At 34.9% G+C, this 26,632-nt stretch overlaps 2 protein-coding genes across 6 annotated transcripts; one reads left to right on the forward strand and one right to left on the reverse strand.

The window, feature by feature from the left end:
- Positions 1-22,810, forward strand: LOC113498961 (protein spinster). 5 transcript variants are annotated; one of them, XM_026879233.1, is made up of 10 exons: positions 1-546; positions 15,936-16,132; positions 16,240-16,391; positions 17,647-17,847; positions 18,209-18,340; positions 19,468-19,729; positions 20,496-20,594; positions 20,881-21,067; positions 21,388-21,418; positions 21,552-22,810. In XM_026879233.1, exons 1-9 carry the CDS (start codon positions 342-344, stop codon positions 21,405-21,407), a joined length of 1,455 nt encoding a protein of 484 aa, XP_026735034.1. In that variant the 5' UTR covers positions 1-341; the 3' UTR covers positions 21,408-21,418; positions 21,552-22,810. The 5 variants fall into 5 exon arrangements, with proteins under 5 accessions (XP_026735034.1, XP_026735035.1, XP_026735033.1 ...); XM_026879234.1 differs by having other exon boundaries at positions 21,388-21,414; XM_026879232.1 differs by lacking the exons at positions 19,468-19,729; positions 21,388-21,418 and adding an exon at positions 18,608-18,869 and having other exon boundaries at positions 2-546.
- LOC113498960 (ovarian-specific serine/threonine-protein kinase Lok-like) lies at positions 22,800-26,632 on the reverse strand. Its single transcript, XM_026879230.1, has 9 exons — positions 26,295-26,632; positions 25,830-25,959; positions 25,446-25,582; positions 25,241-25,368; positions 25,040-25,165; positions 24,619-24,822; positions 24,236-24,447; positions 23,854-24,055; positions 22,800-23,781 (listed from the first exon to the last, which is right to left on the reverse strand). The coding sequence occupies exons 1-9, from the start codon at positions 26,476-26,478 to the stop codon at positions 23,509-23,511; spliced, it is 1,596 nt and encodes a 531-aa protein (XP_026735031.1). The 5' UTR covers positions 26,479-26,632; the 3' UTR covers positions 22,800-23,508.

Raw genomic sequence — 26,632 nt, forward strand, 5'->3', positions numbered from 1 at the left:
CTTTGTCGTCACCATTCGTCGTTACACGTTTCGCTCGAAGAACATTGTTCACGTCTGTCGCGAACGTTGACTTGACTTGTCATCACGAGTGCTCGTAACGTCAAATCATGATTTGAGTTCCTAAATATTTTTTTCTTCTACAGTATTTTTAAATATAGTTTATTTTATATTTTATTCTGTTTTAATGCAATTAGTATAAATTAATAATAGTTTGGCTTAAGCTTTTTAATTTACAAGCAATATTGTAGAGAACAAAATTTCGGTTTCGAAGTTGTTAAAGTGATTGTTGGTTAGCTTGGCTTATAGAAAATCATCAGGTGTGTAACGGTAGCGTAACCAACATGGACCAGAGTAGTATTACTCCGAACACTTCAAATCAGCAGCTTGTTATAAACAGTGATAATGAATCTGCAACGGCGCTACTACAAGAGAAGCAGACTAGAAGACGAGAAAATCTGAGCGAAGTATCATTTCTCGAATTCATGACTGTCGGAATACTGTGTTTCATTAACCTTATCAACTATATGGACAGATTCACCCTCGCGGGTAAGTACACCACTTTTTGACAGAATATTTTGGTCTAAAAACCTGTTTACCTTATAGAACATTTTATCTATTACAACTACTAAAATCGACCACCTGTCACTCAAATAATAATGATAATTGTGGGTCTCTTATTGCTAGAGTAACATGGTAGTTACGTTAGTACTTTTAAAACCCTAATTAGATGCCAATGTGACTCAGTATCTGATTAGAATGCAAATGGGGAATGCATTCAAAGGAACAATGTAATTTTACACTGTTCAATGATAATTTGATATGTTTCACTTTCAATTGTATGCACAGGTACTGCACTTTTAGTCTTAAGTGTTTTATTAAATGATAATGTCAATATAATATTATTTTTTTACAATTATGCCGATTATGTAATGTACATTTTGTTTCTAAGCATTCTTATTTAATTGCATTTGGGTAAAAACTTATGTTACAAAGGTCAGGCATACTATTGCTCAATTAGAAGATTATTTAATTTGAATGGCCACTTAAAAAACCTGTGAAAAAGTGAGAATATAAATGCTGTTAAAAAAATATACATACTTTTTAGGGTTCCATACACTTAGGATAAAATGGAACCTATTTACTGAGACTCATACAACCTATTTGCTATTCATCCATCTGTTTGCCTGTCTGTCTGTCACCAGGCACATGACCAAAGTTTTCACAGATGATGCATTTTTGTTGCAACAAATACTGAAAATAAAGACAGAGGTAAAGCAATGTTGTTACTTCTATAAATTGAATGGCATGAGGCAAATTAATTTGAGGGAGGGTACCCAATTTTTTTTTAACCATTTGTTCATCTTTAGCCTATTTGTATGGAACCCTGTGAGTTGCAAGTCAAGTCACATGTGTCCATTTGTTTTTGTTAATTATAAAGCAATTATATTTTAAAATACAAAAAAAAAATACTTTTGGAAAAATATACACAAGATGATTTTGATTTTCTTCTACTTAAAATATGTCCTACTGTGTTACAATTTCAACAATAAACTGGTTTTAGTTCATTAATTGTATTAGCAATTTGGAGTTATTTGTTATGAAGAGATGCTGTTTTGATTAAAATCTTTATACTAAGGACATATTGACTTAAGAATATTTTAAATTTTTAAGTTTATTTATTAAGTAGCTTATCAAACCTTTTAAAATATGGTGTAGTATAAGAAGTAGTTATTGTATCAACTTAAACTATTGTACACTATACACTTTTTTTTTGTATTTTTTTTTGTCAATTGCCCCTTCACTGGATAAACTAATTAAAGGACCCCAAATATCTTGAAAATAGAACTAGCTGTTGTTACATTAGCATAAAAACATGAAAAACTATTAGAGATATAATTTCTCTTCATTGAATTTTGTCAATTCTTAATTAGTCTAGAAATCATGTATTGGTATACAGGCAAAAAAATCTTGATTGATATGTTTCATCCTTGAAGAGATGAGCTAGACCATCATTAGATCCTACTGTTTAAAAAACTGTCATATTGTTTGTAAACTTGCTCAAGACTCGTGTCTACAATGTCCAAATAATTTACTTATCAGTTATCACTAATTATGACCAACTTCCGTATTAATGTTTTGTCTACTTCTTAATGATAAACAATACGACAATGTATAATAATATCGTAGGTATTAATAACGGGTGTTGTTTGTTTAATTGCCGAGCTCGAATGACATTAGATATGCGCGCCGGCATAGCGAATCCATATCTTTCTTTGACGAGCGGAACTTTACGTTAATCTTCATCATACGCTACTGGACTGCAATATATAAATTACCTACTAGCTGACCCATAGTAGCCTTTAGCCTTAAAAAGTATTACTAGGGATTTTTTGGTGTAGAAAAACGCCAGAAACATTAGAAAAATAAGAATAAAATATATAATTACAAAATAATAATAAAACAGGTGGAATCAGTTACATTACAACAAAAGATGAAGAAGGGTATAATGTTGGTCAAGTAGTTTTTAGACTACTATAATAGTAACACCCTTGGTTCCACCCATCTGCATGTCGCTGATCATAGATACCGAAAAGAAGCTTAGAACCTTTCTGGGGCTTCAAGCTTACTCTATACCAAGTTTCTGTAGTTTAGACGTAAAATCGTAATAAAATACGTCACATTATAATGTTAAGTATGGTTGTATAAAGGTAGGTTGGGCTTTATGACATTACTGTAGACGGGTATTATCAAACGCTCAATTAAATAACAGCCTGCGTCCAAACTACAAGGTTTTTCGTAATTCACGTTGGTGAAGTTTCATACTCTTACGTCTGTGGCGTAAAGTCAATTACACACCACTATGTCGCCATGTCGCAACTATGTTAAAGTAGACATGAAAACGGATTCGTTCCCGACTTAAAACATTTCCGTTGTAACTGTAGATTTTATTTAAATCTTACGGTGGGAGTTCTTCCTAAAGAATCAATTGCCCATAATATCACGTAAAGATCAAATATTACGTCAACCAAGGTATCTGTTAAAAGTCATTTCGGATGATTCAGACTACATCTAATAATAGACACATTCATACTTTTTATTAACCTTTTGAATTTTTGACTTCCGACACATTTAGTCATCCATATCGCTCTAATTGTGTAAATCTGTGACGTCACTTCTATTTAAGTCAAGGGCTCAGTTTTGTTTAACTATAGATTTTTATTGTTATCTTATCTTCATAAATACCGTAGCTGAGAGACTAGTTAAAATATTCCAAGATTTACGGTCAGTCCTTTACAAAGACTTTTTACGGTAATGAATCACGTTGCAGTAACTTGTGTTGCACACCTACTTCTAAGTCTAGCACTACTCTATTCTTATCTATGTCATTCATTTAAATATCTTTACAAGGACCCCAATTTTTTTCTTCAATATTGAGGTAATTTGTAGAAATATCAAAAACTGTGGAAAAACGAAATTCACCGGCTCCAGTTAGTTAAAACCGTATGTAATACAAAGTGTATAAAACCTTATACCTTAAGTGGTCCTAGCCAGTTATCCCATCTTACGAATTTATATAAACTAGCTGTGACCACCACAACCACCCGCTACCAATCGAAAAAGCTCATACGGGAACATAAAATATCGTATGTGCTAATCCAAGTTATAAAATACCTTCTTCCAAACCCGTTCAATGGTTTTTGCGTTCAAGGGTAACAAACATCATGCAGCCATAACTATGGGAAACGCGGAAAAAGTAAAATATTGTATTAGTAATCAACCAATCACCTCTCCACATTAAGTATCATGCTGATGTCCTTATATATTTCAATGTAATTTTAATACCAACTTGACTTCGAAAGCGTCCTCAGTGTGTAGTGAGTTTCATTCGACATTAATCATCAAATATTCTCATTTATTTCTGAACATATTTAAAACTCCTTATTTTAGATTATGAGGGAACATCCTTTGTAAATCAACGTAATCGATGTCGCAACACGACCTTAATTCGTCCTTAATCTTTTATGTTGAAATAAGTGTCTTCCTGCGGGCTTAAGTACCTCTTAACTAGATTAGTTAATAAACCTTTTTATCTTGGATGCACTTTCTCGCCTACTTAAAATTCTTGACGGTATCCTGTTACAAAATATATTCAAAACCCAACCTACGCAATGTTTACATTTTGAGTTAAGCTTCATAGCAATGTCATTGACTTTTAAAGTTTCAAAACCACCCAAGGACCTCTCGAAGCACTCAAAGAAAGGAATGTTTCGTGGGAAGAGCATTTAACACGTGACGCTGTGAGGACAAGTTTGTTGTCAGTCATATTAGTTGTGCTATGGAAATAAGGAATAGACAAAAAAAGGAGTAACATTCGAAAGAATATTTTTCTCTTTTGCTATAAAGAAGTTTCAGTCAATAGTACGTGTTCCCCTTATAATTAATTTAAATACTGTTTCTTTGATAAACATTTCTGACGATAAAAGCGCCTATTAGACGCCAATAAATTTCTATGAATGAATGTTGAACGCCTAGGGAGGGTCGATGTCACGTAATCAGAGAACTAATCTCCAGTGTCTACTCACGTGCGTGGGTTCAATACTCATTCTTCATCGAATACAATGTTGCCCTTAAATATGGAACAGGCATTACAAATTGTTTGAGGAATTTCGATGGATATTTCCATTTACATGCACGCATGGATTATTAAGGCTCTGTTTTTTTTTGACTTGCATAATCGAATACAAAATAAAATGAAATTGTGGTAAACATGCCTGTAGCCACCGTAAGTATAAGGGTGTCAAATAACAGCTATAAGCGATATTACTTTTTTATTTACACGGGCGGAGAACGCAGGGGTTGATTTCCCCGGAGGGTAGTCTACAAGTTGCCACCACAATAACACAAAGCAACTAATTTCTGTTATCTTGATTAAAATCTAAGACCAATCAAGAACCAATTTTCCCGAAGGAATGATAAATATCGTGCGTGTTGAGAACTGAGACAGAATTCAAATCGAAGGAGAAATTTTCTGCTCGAAACTTATTGAAACATTTTGATTAGTTATAGAGCGCTTGTAGTATTTCAAACGAAATATCTATAATACTATACAATCTTTAAGTTAATAAAGTTTACGACCTGATGAGGCCATAAACGGCAGGTGTTCTATTGGTTCATGTATAGCTAACAAAAGAAAGTAATGGAAAAGCATACGTATATTTTGTTATCTGCTACACAGTGACTTAAATATACGCGCATTTTCCAGCAGTGACTAATGTTATGATCCCACAGCACTTTAGCGTCCATGACGCAGAGATTGAGTTTAGCATTTGCCAAAAACTCGGTTCGAGTCAGACAGTTCAATTATATAAAACTCAGTTGCAATGAAACCATCCTGGAATAAAATTCAGTTTATACCAAACTTTCTTGTCGCTCATATATGTAACGAATTCAAATTTTTTATAGCCGCTACAAAATTGCCACCAACAAAAACGAAATAAAAAATGTTTCCGTCAATATCCCTGGCAACAAAACCTTATACGTTAGATCCAAGCGATTAAAATAAAAAGGGTTGTGACCCCTATTTTGACGTGTAAATTATTATGAGCTCCCAGTGCGTCACATCGTTTAATAAATAAAATATGTGAGCGCTTAGATGCTGTTGGTTTTACCGCGCTCAGCGAGGGGTGAATGCGGTTGTTTATTTTTTAGAGAAGCTACTTTTTATGAACAGTAATTTGAACACTTTAAGATTTTATCTATCCATATCCTACGTTTTAAATGAATACTACTTTATAGCTGTTTAATCCAAAGAACCTTTTTAGAATGACATCTAAATGGACACTTACGTGAAATCGTAAAATTGTCGATGCCAATGCAATTTCTTGTTTCATAATGGAATGCCGTGATTCGTCAGAAATCGTAAAATCCTGCATGTTATCCGTCGGTCGTGTAATGTAATTGTCTTATAAAATTGAATCGTGTATAAAATAGCATTTCTAGCCACACGTGTGCTTGAGCCGAAGCTTACAAATGAAATCCTTTTTTAATCTTGGTTTAAACCGTGCTCATAAATCAAATCGTATAGTATCATGTGGTTTGGGGATCAAAAGGGATTACAAGGAAATTGGAGCTTTAGTATTTGTTATAAATACAGTCCTGTATATTTGTGTAACAAAATTTCACCTATTTAGTTTTTCGACAACTTTCCTAGTTTCCTTTTTATGAATCGCAATGACGGAAAAACGAAAACAAAGAAAAACGAGCATTAGAAATGTGCGTACGGACATGACTTAAGTCTCTGATTTTTGTTTCATATAATATTACGCACTGCGGATAAATTAAGATGACTTTGAATATAATATAATCAAATTTTTATCGTAACATCTTATTCGATAAGACAACGCACGTGCACATAGCTAAGCAAAAGTGATATGTGTACAGCAATTAGTAATTGAACGGTGATTCAGGCTGGAAGTCCAGACCACTACAAGTCTACAACAGAGGTTGCTTTGATTTGATGCGTTGCAGCTGTGCATAATAACTTACGTAGATATGGTGGCTCCGGCCGCTGCACTGGTGCACCGGGCCGCGTTTCAAGTGCTCATCGAGACTCCACTTGGGGCCAATTAGTTCCAACTTTAGAGATACTATATCAACAAATTAATGAAGTTAACATGTAGGCCCGTCCGTCCAGTTAAAACGCATGTTCAGGCGGCACGCAAATGGAATTACTCATTCCCGTTTTTATGTCTCTTTTATTCGAATCCCGACCAAGCTTTTAATAGTTTTAGTTTTGTTATCTAGCTGAAAGCGTAAAATATTAATTATTTTGATCTATAGTTCTAATAACCTCTACTGCAGTCATTTCTATCAATCACGTGTACGAAACTTTCCGCTTTCTTACAGTCATGTTGATAAGTTCATGTCACTGAACACATTTTATCAGTAACTTTCTATAAATAACACAATGGTCAGATGAATACTTTTATGAATCTCTGCAGAAATATGCATTGAACCCATTTAGGAATAACAAGCTGTAGAAAAAAAAGACATTGTTCAAACAGAGGTGGGCTAGGCGTATATGGAATCTTTAAATCCAGGTAGGCGCAGATATAGGACACAGCAAAGTAATCGGCCAGTGTTGTTTGCTGAAAACTGTTTCAAGATAAAAAGGCTGATATAACGTTCGTTTTGCATTGCAACATATTCCTTACCACATAATTTCAATTGGATCCACGTTTACCGTAGATAGGGATAAATCGATAAAAATACTTGTTTCATTTCACTACATAAGTTCGTATGTTAGATGCGCTTGTTACGTCGTTATGAACAATGTAACAAAAAAAATGTTTCGATATCATACACCCATTTTGTATGTGACCTTTTTGCCTTGTTGGTATTGCATCTATTAACAAAAAAAACAATTAAGTACTCTATCGGTTTCTCAACACATCACGCGAGTATCGACTTTTTATTAGGTCGACCATGACGGACAGTATCGGATTTTTTAACTGAGTATATACTCGTGGTTTAAATTATTATTTCCTTAAATACATAATGAGTGTGCAGTTGCCTTATTTAAAAATAGGTACAATATTAGATAGATATTAAAAATATCTAGTTAGTAATCCATTACATGTAAATGCTTTCCATAATATATCAGTCATAGTATTAGCATAGTATTACGTACGCATTAGTCAGTTATATTATGATTACCTGATCATACCATTTGAATACATTTCCCTACAGTCATAGTATATCTCAACGTATATTCTGTTGAGGTTGTCGACTCATAGTAACATACAGTTACTCACAGGTGTGTAAATGAAAGCTACTATCAGTTCTAGTGTTCTCGCTTTCTGTCAATATTATTGTTACCACACGAAGCGACATACCTCTTATTGTTTAAATTATTAATTGTGACAAATATTGCCGTTATACGTAATAGGTAAATATCACTCTGTAGTAATTTGTTTATTTGTTTAAATAAGTATCTGTATTGCTATTGCCGATTTCTTCTTACTGTCGAGTAGTAAAGAGAAAGTAAATAAGTTCTCTACTTGTAACAGTGTGGGAATATCGTTGTTTGTCGTGTGCCGACAAAATCGCCCTTTGGCAAATAGGGTACGAGGTTCACCCTTATAAATAAAAAACATGTGCCAGTTGTGCATTGGCGCCGGCTTAGCTATTTTTTGCTCATGTTTGCTCAGAGCATCGCAGACAAAATTATGATCTCCGGTCACTAAGAAAAAAGTCGCCGGTTAAATTGTTAAATAACGAATATTGTCTACAATGACATGTTATAAATAGATTTAATTGAAATACATTTTTCTTTTATTTTGTTGGTTACATCTCCTTGTATGTTACACTTTATGTTATATTTTTCTTTGCTTATCATTGCGCAAGTCATTCTAATTAACTCTAATTTAGGAAAATACCGTTTAAAAGGTACTGTTATCTACCTAGTAATTAGCTAAAATTGGAAAAGAAATTGCTGTGAAGCAAGTATTAACTTCAATATAAAAATACTCAATATGCAAGGTATTCTTATTTACATCGAATTGGTGAAGAAATTGCTTTATGCAAGCAGTACTTAGGTTCTGCGAAAGTGGATATGTCCAGGTTAGATTACGTGGTATTCCTGGTATTGACAGTTCACTTACTGCGTCGCGTTGCACAATAACATAACATAATATGTATATGTATCATAAACGAGTAGGTTAGACTGTATATACCTACTGAAATATTTGTTAAGTGCACGCAATCATTAACTAAGCAAAGTCGCCTATACAAATACTGAAACAATACATTATTGTTGTTCAGGCCTTAACCTATTTTGTTCACTGACCATTTCACAATTTTCAATGTTTCACATTCAGTTTATTATAATTAGCTGAATAATTTGTCACTAATCTTAGGCAGGTTAGACTGAGTTTCTCCCGTGTGTATCTTAAAGCGAAGCTAATATTTGTAAAGATTGTAACTCTTCTTGCGCACTGCACATATACGGACAAATGCAATGGCTTCATTATTAAAATGTATTCATGTATTTGACCGCATTGGTACCGTACAGCGACGCTCAGGTAGTTGGCTGATTGGTTCGTATACTTCTTATCGTTAATTCGTAGCCAGTGGTAACCTGGCAGTATGAAAGCAAATAGCTGATAAGTAACAGTTTATTACGTAATAAAATTAGTTGACATACTTGTCGTCAGGTCGCAGATACTCCATTTACACACTTGGCAGACGCTTTGGCACTGAAAGTGTAAACCGGCTATAAATACTAAAGAGCTTTACCTGGTACTAAGACAAAAGTTTAGAAACCTAACCGTGGTCGTAGGAATGGTCCTTTCAGACACGTACATATTATGCTTGCCATTAATCAAATATGTTCAGTTCGTAACATAATAATGTTTTGACATACTATCATTGATCCAAAAAACAAGACTAGCTACAAATACTGGCTGGCAGCAAGCGAATGCCTTCGCTGAAACACTGCTGCGGTAAACTAAAACTAATCAAAATTATTTTATAATACCCATATAAAATAATTCTGACTCGGTCCACCTCGCCTTATCACGGCTTCTAATTGTAATAATACGTGATTATGCAATGCAATTAGTTTTAGTTTCCCAACTACCAACAATAGTTCAAAATTAGAAGCTGGCAAGAATTTTCCATTTTCATTGCTAAAAACAACATTAGCTTCTGTCCACCTCCTGACCCTGTAATCTACCAAAAGCAATTAACAATAGCATTAATAGTGTAATTTATTTTTAAAGTTTTGTTAACTTATTTCTGGTTACTACTAAGTATTTTTTATACCATCTATAAAGTTATTTTCATAGTCAACAACAGAACCCATTTATTTTTGTTATTCCTTCCATATTGTACGTATTTTACTTTCTGAGGGGTGATCGGAACTATATTAAACCCCCAGGGTGATCTGTCATATCCAGTAATCGAATGTCTATTGGGCGGAAATGAAATGCCGGCTTCAATCTTCTATTACTATACATAAATAGATGAAAACTGCCAACGAAGTCGTGAAACTTAACAAGCAACTTATGTTGATGACATCTAAGAATTTGTAAATCATTTTTCTGGTAGTTAGGAATTCGATTAGATAACAGGATTTTTACGCAGGCAGCGTTATTTAAACGTTTATAAATAAACGTCGAATTTCGTCATAATGTCATGAGTGTCATGACCGAGAAAACACCGGTGCTGTCGGCGTCACGAGCTCACGAGCCGCTGAACAGTGTTTAGCGCCACGAATCTCTAGCCGCTGATTGGTTGCAATGGTGGCGTGATGTACGGAGCGCGAGTAGCACGCTGACAGACCTGTTTATGCGATAGTGCCGCCACCACGCGATTGCCGAACTCACTAAAGATGACGTAGCATATCCGCAACATCGCGCGACGCGCCACGCGATGTGACGCCCACAAATTATGAAGGTCACCGCATTAAATCTCTACAATGAAGCCAGCTTAGATCGATCTTATAAACAATATCAATGCCCTTCATCCTTCATGATTTTTCATTGATTAAATTCTGTTAGTAAAGTGTTTTGACATTAATTGGAGACCTAGATAGTCAAGTGTCTGGCTGATATGAATTGTAGGAAAACGATACTAGTAGTGGCACCATTTTTAGTAACTTCATCAATGTGTGTGAAGATACATTTCATAAAATTGTAAAGAAGGTCTTATTTAAATAAAGTTTCATGAATAATACATTTATGACCATGCATTTTCTGTACATATTAACACCACACTTACCGATTATTGTATCAAAACTTAGAGTAAAAAAAAAATGGGTCTCGGAGTAATTCCTCATCTACTGTTAAAACCCGAAGAGAATAGTCTGTACGAGCGCAGATAAAATTAGAACTTCTTAAATTTCAAAGTCAGAGCCCCGATGGCTTTCTTATTTTAAAGTGGCGCTTCAGAGAGAGTACAAAGTTTAACTTTCAGTTAGCTAGTACCGCGTTACATCATCAATTTTTTCAATGAGATGCAATGGACATGTGATTTATTTAATAGAATTCATAAAGTGTTGTAGACTCACGATGATCAATAAATTAATCAATATCAATTCCGGACGCAGCGAGCCGTGTGCATTGCTGTTTATTCCTGATTCCATTTGCGGCATAAGGGCTTCGTGGTTACTCTCTGATTTAAAATAACCGAGATTGTTCCATTAACCAAAGATTATTCGAGCAAGCACTTAAACTTATGAAATAATGAAGAAGACTATCCTATTATTAATATTATTCGAGATAATCTATGTATTTAATTCCTCTTTAATTAATATGACTTGTAACTAATATTGCTACATTGCTATATGAAATAATTGGCTGCTTATTACACGGGGTCAGTATGAGTGTATCTTCACTGAATCTTCTTATAATTAAAGCATGCTAGTTCCTACAAATATAATTAAATACATGTATACTATGTATAAAGTTTCATTAATAAGTTTAACTCTAAGATAATCACACTAACCTTGCTAAGAGGAGTTTATTAGATCTGAGGGCACGGCAGTGCCCCTGCCAAGTCTCGAGCAAAACGGGCACGGCCGTACCATCTTTTCTCGAAGCGATTCGCGGCTGTTTCGCCCCCCCTGTATCTTCGACGTGGACAAAGCTAGGAGTTTAGCTTTTCGGGGAATAATAGTAGGCATTAGAACAAGCTTAAGTTCGAAATTACATGCCAATTGAATTAATGGTTTAGGAGTTACGGTCGATCAAAGTTACACCATTTTGTCACTCACTGACTCACTGACTCACTGACAGATCATCAAAAATCTAAGGTACTTCTAGCAGACTTAGAAACTTCAAATTTTGCACCAAGATAGGTCCTTAGCCACATATAAAGGAAAAATTATAAAAACATTAAAAAATAATATGCCATAGAAAACAATTTTATATTTGCGGTTTGGCAAGAACATTATGTATGGATTTTGACTGCATTGTTAACTTTGTTCGTTGTTTAAGTACCTATTCAATTGGATGAATACATACATAGAATAGAAAAGAATAATATAAATGTAATACACAGACTATCATTAATACAAATTAATACATAAAATTCATAATTCATTAAATTAATAAAGCTAAAACTCCATTGTATTGCGATAAATATTGTATGCGCGCTCGATAGATGGCGTTGTACGTGTCTGAATCGCGCTATGGTTTCGTTACAAAGCGCAGTCTAAGTAGTACTTCAGAATAATTCGATAATTTTCATTTGATAGTGCCACCTGTCTATGAAAAACCATTTCGAAACTAAAAAATATTGTAGTGATAATTGATATTCGGAGAACTTTACGTGTTATTTAGTTTAGTTTAGCTATAGTTTGTAAGTTAGTAGATATATATATGCATATATATATAAGTTTAAGCTTGTTTACATTAGAAGTAACGAAGTCTCAGAGAAGAAACAAAAGAGATAGAGATAGAGAATGGGTTCTAAGCAAAGCAGTAGCTGAAGTCCTAGAAATTATGACACCTAAAAAAAAAGAAAGAAATACACTTACAAAAAATAAATGAGATCCCACCAAAAACATTAAATGTAAAAAAATGCCAAGTCTCTCGATGCAGTCTTTCCATCGTAAAAAGTTTTGAGATCTCATAGAAGCCAAGTCCTATTCAAAATATTTTGTAGTTATAAATCAACATTTAGTAATTGTATCAATAGTTTTCTTTATATTATAATTATAGTGACTTGGCAATGAGCACAAATTAAAAGCTGCTTGATGCCTGGAATTATGTGCAAATGTTACTGACGAGACCAGTGATCAGATTATTTGTTATGTGTGAATCATGATGGTCACTACCGACTACATGCTCCAATACAATAATTAAGAATACCTTACGGGCCATCGCTTTATGAAAGTAAATGAATCGAGAGTACACTAAGACTGACTGCCGTTGCCGAAATTCGGTTGGGACGACACGGATAAACCAAAAGAAAATTAATTTTGTGATATTAATGTTTACACATGCGGTGTGTGTAACTTTCAACTCCTACAAATATGCCGTTTTATTTGTTTCTTCTTGTGCTCATTGCCAAGTCACTATAATTATAATATAAAGAAAACTATTGATACAATTACTAAATGTTGATTTATAACTACAAAATATTTTGAATAGGACTTGGCTTCTATGAGATCTCAAAACTTTTTACGATGGAAAGACTGCATCGAGAGACTTGGCATTTTTTTACATTTAATGTTTTTGGTGGGATATTATTTTTTGCAAAAAGTTGGACTCGAAGGGGTTTTATTTCAAACTCATGTTAAACCAGTGCACCATTTAATCTTTGAAATTCATCTGAAGATGGTTTCGTAGCATTTTAGAAATACCAGTTTAAAATAAATGCTCGAAAATAAACATGCCATATAGGTTTTGCATTTTCAAAAACACGACTGTTATCTGAAGGAAATCCCATATTTATAAAATTATTGCTGTCAGAAATGTATTTATATGCTTGTATTCCTTATAAATAAAATTTCCTTATAACCGTTTTTACGGGGGATGCAGTATGTAATAATGTCTATTTGCCAAACAATGTTTTACAATTCCTTAAACTCTGTTAATATAATTATAGGTTTACAAAGACAGTTAAAGCTGCGTTTATAAATGTCACTAATCAATAATATTGTATGTTCTTGTTGCATTTTATGTATGTTGGCAGCACGCACGAGGCGTTCCAAGTTTGCATTTGCATACTTTTATTTTGTGTGACCGTGAACTGACCGTGAATCGGCGTCATGGTGACCTTAGCTTCACAATTCGCTCACATAGCGTTAGGCAATGCTGACGTCACATCACACCACCTCATAACTAACCATAATTAAAATGGTTATTCCACTTATCGTAGAGGAAAAATTAATCTTGTTGTATAACCGCAAGTTCATATTTGCGTTATATTACCATAGAAGTTAGTTTTGTTCGGTGTGCTTAATTTGATTGTAATTAATGATGTAAGTTAAGATTTAAAAGGACCTGTTCGTCTAATAACTGAAATCATTAATCCAGATAGCCTACTGTGTAATTGTATTAGTTGTTGGTTACGTGTAAACACTGACGTATGAACATTTTGTTCACCTTGATACTCGTATCGTACCACCTTTACCTACGTATATATCTGTTACATTCACTTTTCAATATAAAAATATCAAGCGCCTAGTGAACGAGAAAAAAATCACTTGTATTAAACTGAATAAAAGCTAGGGACTTCGTCAAACAACAGCGCGCCACGATGTGCTAGCCGAATAATAGGGCCCGGGAATGGGACTCTGTAATAAAAGAAATGATTTATAGAGGTGTCAAAATGATACGGGTTTTTATATCAAGAGATCCGAATACACAAAAATATTTCTTACTATTTGTTTTATTAAAAACCTGGGTGCATCATGGCATAAATTATGACAAAATTAATAACGAAAAAGTTATGACGGATAACTAGAAAAAAAGAAAAAGATAATGTGAATAGCATGCCTGAAATGACCGTTGTCCGCGCATGTCTAATTTGAAACAATTTTATTTAAGTACAAAGCATTTTAAAATGATTAGATCATATACTTCTTGGAGGTCCAACTTCGTGACTCTTGGTATTTTATGGTAATTGAATAAAATTGAATGCTTAACGTTAAATTGACCGATTCTTAATAAAATCGTGTTTTACGCCAATATTCTCGATCTTAATATGGTCTTCTTAGTGTAACTAGGGAATACCGTTTGTTTGTTTAGTGTTATCGGGCAGTGCCAAGTTTGTTTCGCAAGCAGACCACACCTTTCTTTCGAGTTTCGTATCAATATTGGTCCCGGTGGCCTGACATCGTATTATATTATTTGCGTTGGTCACGTACACACTAACTTGCGTCATTTGTCTTTTTTTCTACATTATTTTGCCACAAAATATGTCTGCATCGCCCGAGTGTCTTCGGCGAATGTGGAGGCCACTCACCTTTACAAGGCCGCCCAAAATATAATGTCTATAAAGAATTATGTATAGTTTCTTGGCAGATAAAACCCACTACTATAATAATACGCCAGCAGGAATGCGTTTAAAACATTATGATGATAGTACTATATTCAAAGGGATCATTTATTAGTCATTGTTCAAAACGCGGCTTTTTTATATTGATGAAATAGGTCTGTTTTTGTTTTACTTTTGTGATTTCACGCTAGACACCTACATACATGGACTCATGAATTTGATCGACTGATGTTACGGGTAACCGGGGGCGGGGACCAAAATCGCTGTAAGGCCATATAAAACCCGAATAATATTAATCATTCGGCATATTTTCTAGATAGTGGAAATAATGTTGTAAATAGTCGATCGTTAGTAATCTAATCTTTTCGATTAAAACCACTTTACAATTGCAAGGTTTTTGCCGGAACCGCTAATAAATTCAACCGTTCAAAGTATTAATTTCTTTAAAAATGATACGGTACAACCATTTTCTTTCAGCAAGCCATGTAACTTCTTGGAAAAAGGCGGTTACTTTTATGCCACGCTATATTCCCATAAAGTTTCATTTCAATGATTAACTTTAGTGTGCAGTAAACATAGTCAGAAATAAGGGTCAGGCATAGTACCTATGTCACGCCACTTGACTATGTAGGTATCAATTGAACTATAGCATGTCTAATGACGCATGCATCAGCGTTATCGGGCTTAATTACGTATTAACAACACTTTTTGACTCAGCTGATTTAGTATCTGTTTACTAAACAAGAAGCAGTGTTTTTCCTAACAAATCTGATGAAATAAACACGTTCAAAAGATGACTTGTAGATTTGTGAATGCGTGACCATGCCTGCCCTTAGCGAAGAGTTCTAACAAATCGTGCTATAATTATACAGAGATAAACAACGTGGTATGATCATTATGTGACTAATGTTCTGTTTTATTTATAGGTGTTCTGGGCGATGTCAAAGAAGAGTTCAAAATCGGCGATGACTGCGCCGGCTTCCTTCAGACCGTGTTTGTGGTCGCCTACATGGTGTTCGCGCCTATTTTCGGATACCTTGGGGATCGGTACTCGAGGCGCATCATCATGGCATTCGGAGTGGCTCTATGGAGTATGACTACATTCTTCGGTTCATTTATCGGCGTAAGTATTATTTTGTGTTATTCTTAGATATTTTGACAGCCCGCGGTGGGCCAATGTGATTCAATGATCTTGCCTTCGTCAATTATACTTTTGTCTCTTTGTTTCAGAACTTCTTCATGTTTAGTTTCTTCCGGGGTCTCGTGGGTATCGGCGAGGCTTCTTATTCGACGATCGCTCCCACTATCATAAGCGACCTCTTTGTCGGCAATGTGCGCTCGAAGATGTTGGCTTTCTTCTATTTCGCTATACCCGTTGGCAGGTAAATATGCAGCAACGATTCACGTTACCCTACGAGGATACTTTAGTTCTAGAATGTTCTACCCCAGGTGGTTAACAAGCTTTATCTTATCCAAGAATGAACGGTCAAGTCTAAAGTCAAGGTTAAGCAAAATCACCGGAAGATTTGTTGAATAAAAAAAAGTTTGTTTGCCTTTAGGTGACGTCCTAATATACATTTTACTAACGTACAAGTTTTACGTAACAACGCGTAATATACCTAACCTTTTGAATCTATTATATTCATGAGATTTAAAAATAAACCAGTCATTCATGTCGGCTTTCAACGGCATACTCTTTTTTTTATAGTAACACAGACAAATATTAATGTGGTCAGTACGTTTGTATTTTACAAACGTCACTTCAAAATAGCTGTCGAAGGGAAAGTGGGTTTTTAAAGTTAACGTTCACCTTTGTTATTTTTAATTTACTGTCCATGGTGTGCTTTTTATTACGTGCGCAGTCATTAAAATTCTCACGACTTTTAAAAGGCAATTTAATGGAACCTTCTTGTATAGCCGGCATCTTGGTTAGACAGTCGCAGTCGAAAATCGATTGAATAACAGATTGATGCAAACATATTCCTCGTGAATGACACAAATTAATAACTGTATTCATATTCATGGCCTTAGTTTGCATACGCTTTAGAAATATATTTTTTTGCAATATCCGTTAAAACTTGCAGGTGTCTTTCAAATATGTTATCAGTTTAAAATTCAGCAAACAACATACTTTTGTGATCAATTGAGTTTCAAAATATGTTTTAGAACATGTCGTATTAAAACGACTGTATTTTATAAAATAATAAAACAAGAAACGTAAATTGTACTTGAAGAAAAACGTACAATCAAAGTGACTAACCCTTTAACCATGAACTCTTTCATGAATACTTGAATTATGCAACATTGTATAATTCACGTTTTTCAATATGAACAGCACGAGACTGTATCGATATTTGCGTAGGTGGGCTGAAAAGTAACACGCAAGAAATAAGCACTTGAATCTGCGCAGATGTACATTTTCCATTGAGATTAAACGCCGTAATTAAAATCCAATACAATAGTGTTTTTTTTTGTAGATTACCAACGTGATATTTCAACTTTTTGCCACTTATTCAGATTGTAATATACATAAACTACCAGCCCATATGCGATAATAATAGCCAAAACCCCACGTACGTGTAAATCACACATTTATAAATAACATTTTCTAAACAATTCCTGTTTTTCACATTCCAGTGGTCTCGGTTACATCGTGGGGTCTGTGGCGGGCGCCGCTGCCGGCAACTGGCGATGGGGACTCCGAGTGACCCCAATCATGGGGGCCATCGCCGTTGGCCTCATACTCTGGGTGATGGAGGACCCTGAGCGGGGGCAAGCCGAGGAGAGCCACATGAAACCCACCACTTATAGTCAGGATATCCATGCACTGATTAGGAAGTGAGTAGTTTATTTTTAAAGACGATCGTAATTACTAAAATAGCTTTTTTATTCGACGTCCCCTAATAAGCGCGTGACTGGGTTTTAAATTTGAAATGTTTTGTCGTTATATCGTATGTTTTCTCGAGTGTACCTAATAGGTACATTAGACGATTGTAAATAATAGAACTGGACTTTTATAAGTTTGTAATAAACCGGCTCTTTTATGATTTAGAAACTATAGCTCTCATTAGAACTAAAATAACGAATAGTTAAAGATGTTATTACAACGAAGATTTAATATATAAAAATATGAAGGTCAAAACAAATTAAAGCTGGTTCTAAGAAATCATACTTATTATTGTTTATATGTATGTTTCAGTCCGTCATTCATGCTGTCGACGCTCGCGTTTACATGTGTAGCGTTTGTGACAGGCGCCCTCGCGTGGTGGGGGCCGCAGTTCATCTTCCTTGGCCTGACCATGCAGCCTGACGTCAATATTACCATCGAAAGGTATGCTTAGCAAAACCGAGACTTAATAAGACATAGGTTCAGTGTTTATATTAAATTCCATCTTAGACAGAGCTGATTAGCTGGATAAACAGTCTAGAGTTCAATGCTCAAGGCTACTTTCTTCGTATAGCTTCCTACTATGCTCAACTTGTGCAGTAGATGTACGATTATTTGCCTTCTTTATTAACAAGCTATAAAGTACCGGCGAGATGTATTGGGCTAGTGCATTTGTGTACGTGTAGTAAATAATAAAGAGTGGTATGGCAGCGTGTCGTACAAGTTCGGTCTGGTGGGCATGTGCGCGGGCGCGCTGGGCGTGCCGCTGGGCTCCGCGCTGGCGCAGCGGCTGCGCGCGCGCGTGCCCGACTGCGACCCGCTCGTGTGCGGGTTCGCGCTGCTGGCCTCCGCGCCGCTCGTCTACCTCGCGCTCATCTCCGTCGGCGACCACGTCTCGCTCACCTACCTGCTCATCTTCCTCGGCATGACCACGCTCAACCTCACGTGGTCGATCGTCGCTGATATTATACTGGTGAGCGGTCTCTGTCTTTACTGGCTCAGGCGATCGCTGCACTTTCTTTGTTAATGCTCAATTGATTTTGGTTTATTTCCGTAATTACTAAGATGACACAATTGTGCAGCGATTTGCCTGGACCCAAGCTCGCATGGACAAAGTTGTACATGCGAGTTATTAAAGCAGAAATCGATCACTGACTCGAACTGGAGAAAATATTCCAATGAGATGACGCGGTTTCGCAAAACTTAATTGTATTTGTAACACGATAATTATGCTGTGTGGGAAATTATGATACGATGCAATCATCTCATCATGATGCTAATTGTAGAGAATGCCGCTTCGATATTATATAATTGCACAAGAAGCTTCAGTCATGTCAGTTACATTAACCGATGTACGTCTTTATTATTTAAAACATTCATTATTCATTTTATATATTGTAATTAAAATGCAAGCATGAAATAGTCGATATTATTTTGAAAACTGAATTTTTCTCAAAGATATCTATACTTGATATACATATGTGCGCAGTATATGTTAGCATGTGTGCGTATCGTATGACGTATGCGAGCGGGTCCCGCGCGAGCATGCTGACGCCGTTGTTTGCACGAAGGGTGTCGCTAATATTCGGCGTGATCACGATGGTGGCGGGGCTGCTGGGCGTGCCGCTGGGCGCGTGGCTGGGCACGGGGCTGCTGAAGCGCTTCCCGCGCGCGCACCCCGTCATCTGCGGCCTGGGCCTGCTCGTGTCCGCGCCCGCCATGACGCTCGGCATCGTGCTCACGCAGGGGTACTTCTACGCGCCCTTCATCCTTATGTTTATTGGCGAAGTCGCTTTGAATCTCAACTGGGCAATAGTAGCCGATATGTCGCTGGTAAGAGATGCCTACCGCAGGGAAGCTGCTGGCATGCGCTCGGTTTTACTATTTGATACACAGAAAACCGATCGCATTCAGGAGCAAGCCCTAGGGGTGTTATTTTTTATTTTTTGTTGTGCCAGTAGATTTGTTAGTACTTGGTGATGTGGATTTTTTATTTTTGATCGTATTTTGATGCATGGCAAACTAAGCATGGTTTGTGAATGTAAATATTATTTTATTTATTTATTGCTTTGTATACAATGTTTTTTTTTATAAAATCAGTCATTCATTATTAGCACATATTGACGGTTCACCATTGCCTAGTTGTGATAAACTATTTTCGGAACTTGCGATCTCATTGGAATATTTTTAGAACGTTTGAGTCAGGTGGACCGATTTCAATCTGTGTAACAGCGCCATCTGTTGACATAAGCTTGAATGATTATTCCCAACAGAGACATCCTGTGTAGAGAACCTAGTAATTACCAAGATATAATACAGATGGCGCTTTTATCAATATTTGCTAAATTGTTGTGTATTCTTTATTTTTATAATATGATAGTATTTATGATTGAGTTACAAAGATAACATTATGGATTGATAAGAAATAACGAAACATCATTCCAAATTTATGTAAATAATTCTTCAATGTTGCATGTACCAGTTTTAAGTTAGCGTGTTTTAATTGGTTTTGAGGCTAAGTTTAAGTAGCTTGTGTTTGTGAAATATACAAATTTTGTGATTAAAAATAGTTGTTGACTGAGTTTTATCGTCATTTCAGTATGTGGTAATACCGCCTAGAAGATCTACAGCTGAAGCTTTCCAAATATTGATATCACACATGTTTGGTGACGCTGGAAGTCCTTATTTAGTTGGAGTGGTACGTATTAATTGTCATGGAATATTTAATATAACAAAAAAAGAAATAGGTTTGACAAAATTATGATAAGGAAAGAAAGGTTCACGATAATATTTTTTTTAAATGCCATAACCGTTATCCGACGGATGATGTATGATAAATTAATTGTTTTAATAATTATGAAAAACCTTAAGTAACACTCATCGACGTCTTAACATATCCCACCAGTTTGTAAGGCAGTTTTTTTTTTTCAAATTTTGTTGCTTGTAGAAACCATCACTCAGCGAAATCTTATATATTTTTCCAGATATCAGAAAGCCTTAAAAAGTCCTTATCACCTGTGGATACCGAGCCTACCTCACTTGTGAAGTTCAAGTCACTGCAGTACGCTTTGTTCGTCACGTGTTTCGTCGAAGTTATTGGCGGGATATTCTTCTTGTTGACCGCCATATACATTGTCAGAGACAAGTTAAAAGTCGATCGGGCCATTGCTGGTGAGTGAACATTGTTTTTTTTTCGTAGGTTCTTTGTTCATGTACATTTTACAATTGAATTGGAATAAAAACATCTTTTGCCATGTTCATAAGTAAATATTAGTAATTTTGACGTTCGGAAGAGTGCTTCAGATCACATAAAGAATTAAAGCTACGGCTCTAGCTAAAATATTCAAGACTTACATAACGATAAAACAAATAAACATCTTTTTTAAGTGAGGTACATGAATATTGAACGTGTTTTGCGGCTTATTGCTAAAGCTAAGCACCAGATAAGCTACTGCGTATGTTACTGAAACTATGTATGTACATTGTTTCAGTTACTTCAAAAGTTATGTAGTAGCCCGGTAGGTGAGTCCCCAGCTCGTTTCAATAGAGCTTGCTTACTGTGCACACTGTGGCTTTGGTGACTGTCGGGGCACACTACCAAATACATTTTACAACTATTGATGTGTAATAATTATATAAAAAACTTTGTTTACAGAAGCGGAAGCCCAGAGCGCTGAGCCGTCACACAGTACAGCCCACGACGCGATAGGCGGAGGCGACTAATGTTGTGATAACTAGTTTGTTGGTTAAATATTACCTCCGTGATACGAAAGTGACGGAACTGTGAAATACGAAATACACTTTCAAGATAATGTTCCAGTTTAATAACTATAATTAGATTCCCTCTTCTAATCAACTATCGCCTGCTTAAATTGCATCTTTGCACTAAATTTTGCTATCGTAGTGCGATCATAACGAAGCTAAGTTCGCAGCCATGTTCGGACAAGATACTTAACGGGGAGTAAATAATTGTAGTGATTTTATTGCAACATAATTATTTATAAGACTGAGTCGTAGGGCGTATTACTAAAAGAGGGTTGGTTATGTTACTATGGGATATCGACCGTGTGATTGTATGTAGTTAGGAACTAGGCATCACAATAGCTACTGTTACCTACTTGATTAAGAAGCCATGTGCCTGTTAAATATGAAATGTTTGTAATTACCTTACGTTCTTATAAAATATCGATCAATTAAAGTACATCATACATTATCATCAATGTAAACTCAATGCCTAATATAATTTTGTTGGTTAATGATTACCTCAAAGATTTGTTACAATGCAACCTATTTATTTGTTATTTATAGAACTATAATAATTTTATCAATGCTAAATCTGTATTTTGTTTACTTGTTCAACAGTGTTCTAGTTTGAATATATTCATGCAGTTTAACAATTATTGTCTTAGAGTTACCTTAACTTTAGATAAGGTTACTATACTACCTACTACATCTTTTTCGCTAAACCTCCTTCGTGCTGTTTTACGAATTAAGTTTGTTTTGTAACAGCATTTTATAGCTTGTTGTTTAATGTGTACATGTGACAGTAAATAGTACATCTTCACGAAAGATAACGTGATTGTTTTAAGCTCGTTTTAATGTTTAGGAGGTTTATAAAGGTTTCATTTTTATAAATAAGACGGAAATATAAATTATGATTGCTTTGATTTGAAAGATAAATATCTTAATGTTTTGTGTGCGTTGTGTGTATTTAAGCCGACAATAACTATAATTAATTATAAAGCATTTCTTTGTAGAAAAGACAAAGTTAAACTGTATTGAATATCATAGAAGACTGAATAAATTTAATTATTGTCAAAATTTTCCTATATTAATAATAATTTGTGTTTGTACATAAATAGTGTACAGAGCGTCTCATGGAATTTAAATAAAAAAAACATAATTTATTTTTGATAACCTTCGTTTTATTTAGTATAAAACTGATGTATCATTACAATAATCAACACTTTTATTAAAATCTAACATGATGTAAACAAATGCGGTGGTATCCAAGGCGGTATTCATTTCCTAAGTTTACATGTATTCTTACTGTACTTCTGACTTATTGTATCTTAATAAAACTAATTAACTCGTACCTTGAATTACTGTGTTTCAGCAGTCAAGTACCATTCACAAAATCAAGGTAAAACAAGTTTTTTATAAAAATACTGAGTATCCAGTCATCGCAAATTCCGGCACTGGGCACAATATGGCACTAGAAAATCAATGCATTTGCAATTGATTTGCATGCATTCATAAACAAACAAGTTTTACACAACAATAGACATAAAATACAATTTTGAGACTAAAATAATCATTCTCACCATATGCTAGCGCACTATTTTTAACATAAATTCCACAATAGATTCATTAAAATTGAGAAACATTAAAAATATCACATGTCCTAGTGAACGAAAATAGAACAATAATAATAATTAAAACAATAAAAAACTGAAACAAAATGGTATTCATACACAACTAATACCCGTCATTAATTAATTATACATTCGAATTTCCGAATGTACAGTCCTTGTCAGAACAATGGATTATAATTATAAGACAATCGAAATATTATAACCAGTAATATTGAATTGTCAAAGATTGAATCAAAGTTAGTCATCTGAGCAATAGCTATTAGTGGAAGTGGTATCATCGTGTTTTTCAACAGATGTACCAACTCTGAGTTTCTTAGGAATAGGTTCGCAGGAACTGAAGCTGCTGCTTAGCGCTCGCTTGCCGGTCGCCACCAGCCTAATAACGGTGACTGTGTCAGCATTACCGTTCTCATCGTCTTCGCAGGTCGAAGATACCGTCAGCTGAGTCATGCCTTTCATAACTTCTTTATGTGATAGCAGCTTTTGTACCCTTATAATAACGTCATGGTCCTACAGAATAAGTACGAATTTAAGAATGGTTTCACAGACTAAACGAGAACAGAGTAGTTGTCAAGTGTTTACCTGCATCCAGCTGTGGTTCAGTATTTGGTTTAGCGTGATTCGCCTGTCGACTTGCACTGTAAGCATCCTCTTCATCAACAGTTTGGCCTGCAAACTGACGCCTCGCCAGTGTGCTTGTGAGAATTTGTACCTTCCGCTCAAGATCTGATCTTTGAGTGACAAGTCTTTGTAGTCTGCCGAAAACGGCAAATATCCTACAAGGCTGAAAAAAAAACCCATCCTTAGAAGTCTAGCAGACCCATGCTTCCTTGTTGGAGTTTTTTTTGTAGCCCATGACAGTTATAAATAACATGGTTTTCTATTAATAAAAGTAATCCAAAATTGGTTCAGCAGATACTGAGATTACCCACTAGAAAATCACAAACTTTATAGATTTACATACCACACAAAGAAAATAACACCTAGACTCCATACATCCACTTCTGGGCCATAGCACCTCTGGCCATTAGCTCTGAGCACTTCTGGCGCCAAATACAAGGGAGTACCACACATGGTCTTCATGAAGCTGTGCTCACCAACAAACTTACTCAAGCCAAAGTCAGTTATTTTTACCAGTGTATCATCCTCTTGGCTCTCAAGAAGTACATTCTCAGGCTGAAAAAAGGAATTAAAACTTAATTTAAGCATAATTAATATTAATACATAATGAAATAAGGTTCTTTTTTACAGAATCTATATTTTGGAAATGTTTTTAAATCATAAAGTTTCTCTTTTTATATAAAAAAACAGTTACCAAATTTAATAATGACTATTTAATATTAATACCTTTAGATCTCTGTGAGTAATGCCTTGAGAGTGAAGGTATTTAACAGCCAGCACCATTTGTCTGAAGAGGAACCTAGTGAACTGTTCAGAGAGGTGTCCTTGTTTAGTTATCCTGTCAAATAACTCTCCTCCTTGCATCAGCTCTAAGACAATGTACACTGCTTCACGAGAGTCAAAAACTTCTTCAGTAGAGATTATACATGGCTGCAAAATGGAGTATATTAGTATTAAATACATAAAGTAGTTTGAATTTTATATAATGTGTCTAAAACTCAATAGACTTCTATTACAGTCTACTTACCAATCTACCAAAGACCCATGAAGCAATAAAAAAAGTTTTTTTTTAGTAAAATGATCAAAATTGTTACTAGCATAACATTCTGAAAAATAATGTGGTCTTATGAACTGTGCTATAACTTACATGTCTAACAGCCTTCATAATATTAATCTCATTCATAATTTTCTCAGGGTCATTCAAATGGTTTATCTGTCCATTAGTCATTCGGCTTTTTTTAATAATCTTCATGGCATACTTTGCACATGTTATCTGAAATAGTAATTTAAAACACTTAATATTTGCTGAAACATTTAAACATATTCAGTAATAAAACAATGTATGTACTTTGTCATAAACTAGTTTAACTAAACCACAGGCTCCTTGTCCTAGCGTCCTAGAGATATAATACTTCTTAGATATTTCTTTAGGAACTTGATCCTGTTCATTTTTCAATAAGTCTTTAAAAATAAAAACTGAAAACAGAAATAACCAATTAAAAAAAATATAAAACAATTTAAAAATAAATAAAACATTGAAGGAAATAATTTACTTTTAACAATAGGATGAGTAACTGCTATCTCATCATTATTGTCCAAAACCCGGCAGTTTCCTTTGCCTATCTTCTCATTATTAACAAATGTACCATTGTAGGATAGATCTGTTATTATAGCTGGGCAAAGAGGTTCACTGAAACAAAAGTTGTATTTTTCTATAATAGTAATTACTGATAGAGATTGAAGGTCATAGAGATAAATATTAGTATACACAGAGCTTTAGCATGAAAAAAAAAAACATTTTTCCCTATATAAAACCTTATAGTGTTTGCGCTTGAGTACTTTGAGAAATGGGGGTTAAAGATATAGACAGACATACACTAGTTGTATAAGATACTTAATTGCAAAACAATATTAGGAGCACCTATGAAATAGCTTACCTCATGTCCCTTTTGATGGAGAACTGCAGCTTGCTGATGTTCTTAATGATATTTTCTTTAATCATATCTTTTTTAACAACAAAGTTACAGTTGAGGGCTCTGCCTAAGGTAAATTCTGGTTGTATGAGATCTGTAAATATGTAATGGAAATCAAAGATTATGAACTTGATATGATATCTGTAGTTAATTGAAAATAAAGTCGAAATTCGAGGTAAAAATTGCGAGCTTCAGCTTTCTGTTTTGATAAATTTTGGAAAATGAAAATTATGTATTATGTTAGGACATACTATTATTTTTGTATAAATTATTATTAGTAGTCTAGTGGAACAGGACCAGAAAAAGAGGACCTAATTTGAATGATGATTATTATACATAATTTATATTTTACTCTTTTAGGGTCTTTATAAAATTTCAGTAGGTAGGTAGGTAGACATTTTTTTCTCATGATCTAAGTAAATTTCTTACCAAAATATTCAGGATATTGAGCATTTTTCCAGCAATGTTTGCCACTAATGGCTACTTTTGTGGAATATAATCTGCCCCATATAGTTGGAATATAAGCTGGTGTATTAGGCTGACTCCAGTCAATTTGAGAGTTTTGGGTTTGCGTCTGAGTAGCAGCGCTGTCTGGAAGCAAATCATCTGCCATTGTGATATTCTAGCGTATAAATTTAAGACATGAAAGTTTTGGACACTTTTTGAAAGTTTTAATTTAAGTGCGCGCAGCCAATCTCAAAACTTAAACTTCAAAGCATAATTTCAGTCAAAGCACAAACAGCCAAATAAACACAGATTATAATTTC

The sequence above is a fragment of the Trichoplusia ni genome, chromosome 11, assembly GCF_003590095.1.
Source record: "Trichoplusia ni isolate ovarian cell line Hi5 chromosome 11, tn1, whole genome shotgun sequence".
Classification (NCBI taxonomy): Eukaryota; Metazoa; Arthropoda; class Insecta; order Lepidoptera; family Noctuidae; genus Trichoplusia; species Trichoplusia ni.

Coding starts and splice junctions, on each gene's coding strand:
- LOC113498961 (XM_026879232.1), top strand. CDS start 342: ATGGACCAGAGTAGTATTACTCCGAACACTTCAAATCAGCAGCTTGTT. Junction 18,341..18,607: donor GTCAATATTACCATCGAAAG/GTATGCTTAGCA, acceptor GTGGTATGGCAG/CGTGTCGTACAAGTTCGGTC. Junction 20,595..20,880: donor GTCCTTATTTAGTTGGAGTG/GTACGTATTAAT, acceptor ATATTTTTCCAG/ATATCAGAAAGCCTTAAAAA.
- LOC113498960 (XM_026879230.1), bottom strand. CDS start 26,478: ATGGCAGATGATTTGCTTCCAGACAGCGCTGCTACTCAGACGCAAACC. Junction 25,583..25,829: donor TCCATCAAAAGGGACATGAG/GTAAGCTATTTC, acceptor CTTTTGTTTCAG/TGAACCTCTTTGCCCAGCTA. Junction 24,056..24,235: donor GGTGTTATTTTCTTTGTGTG/GTATGTAAATCT, acceptor TTTTTTTTTCAG/CCTTGTAGGATATTTGCCGT.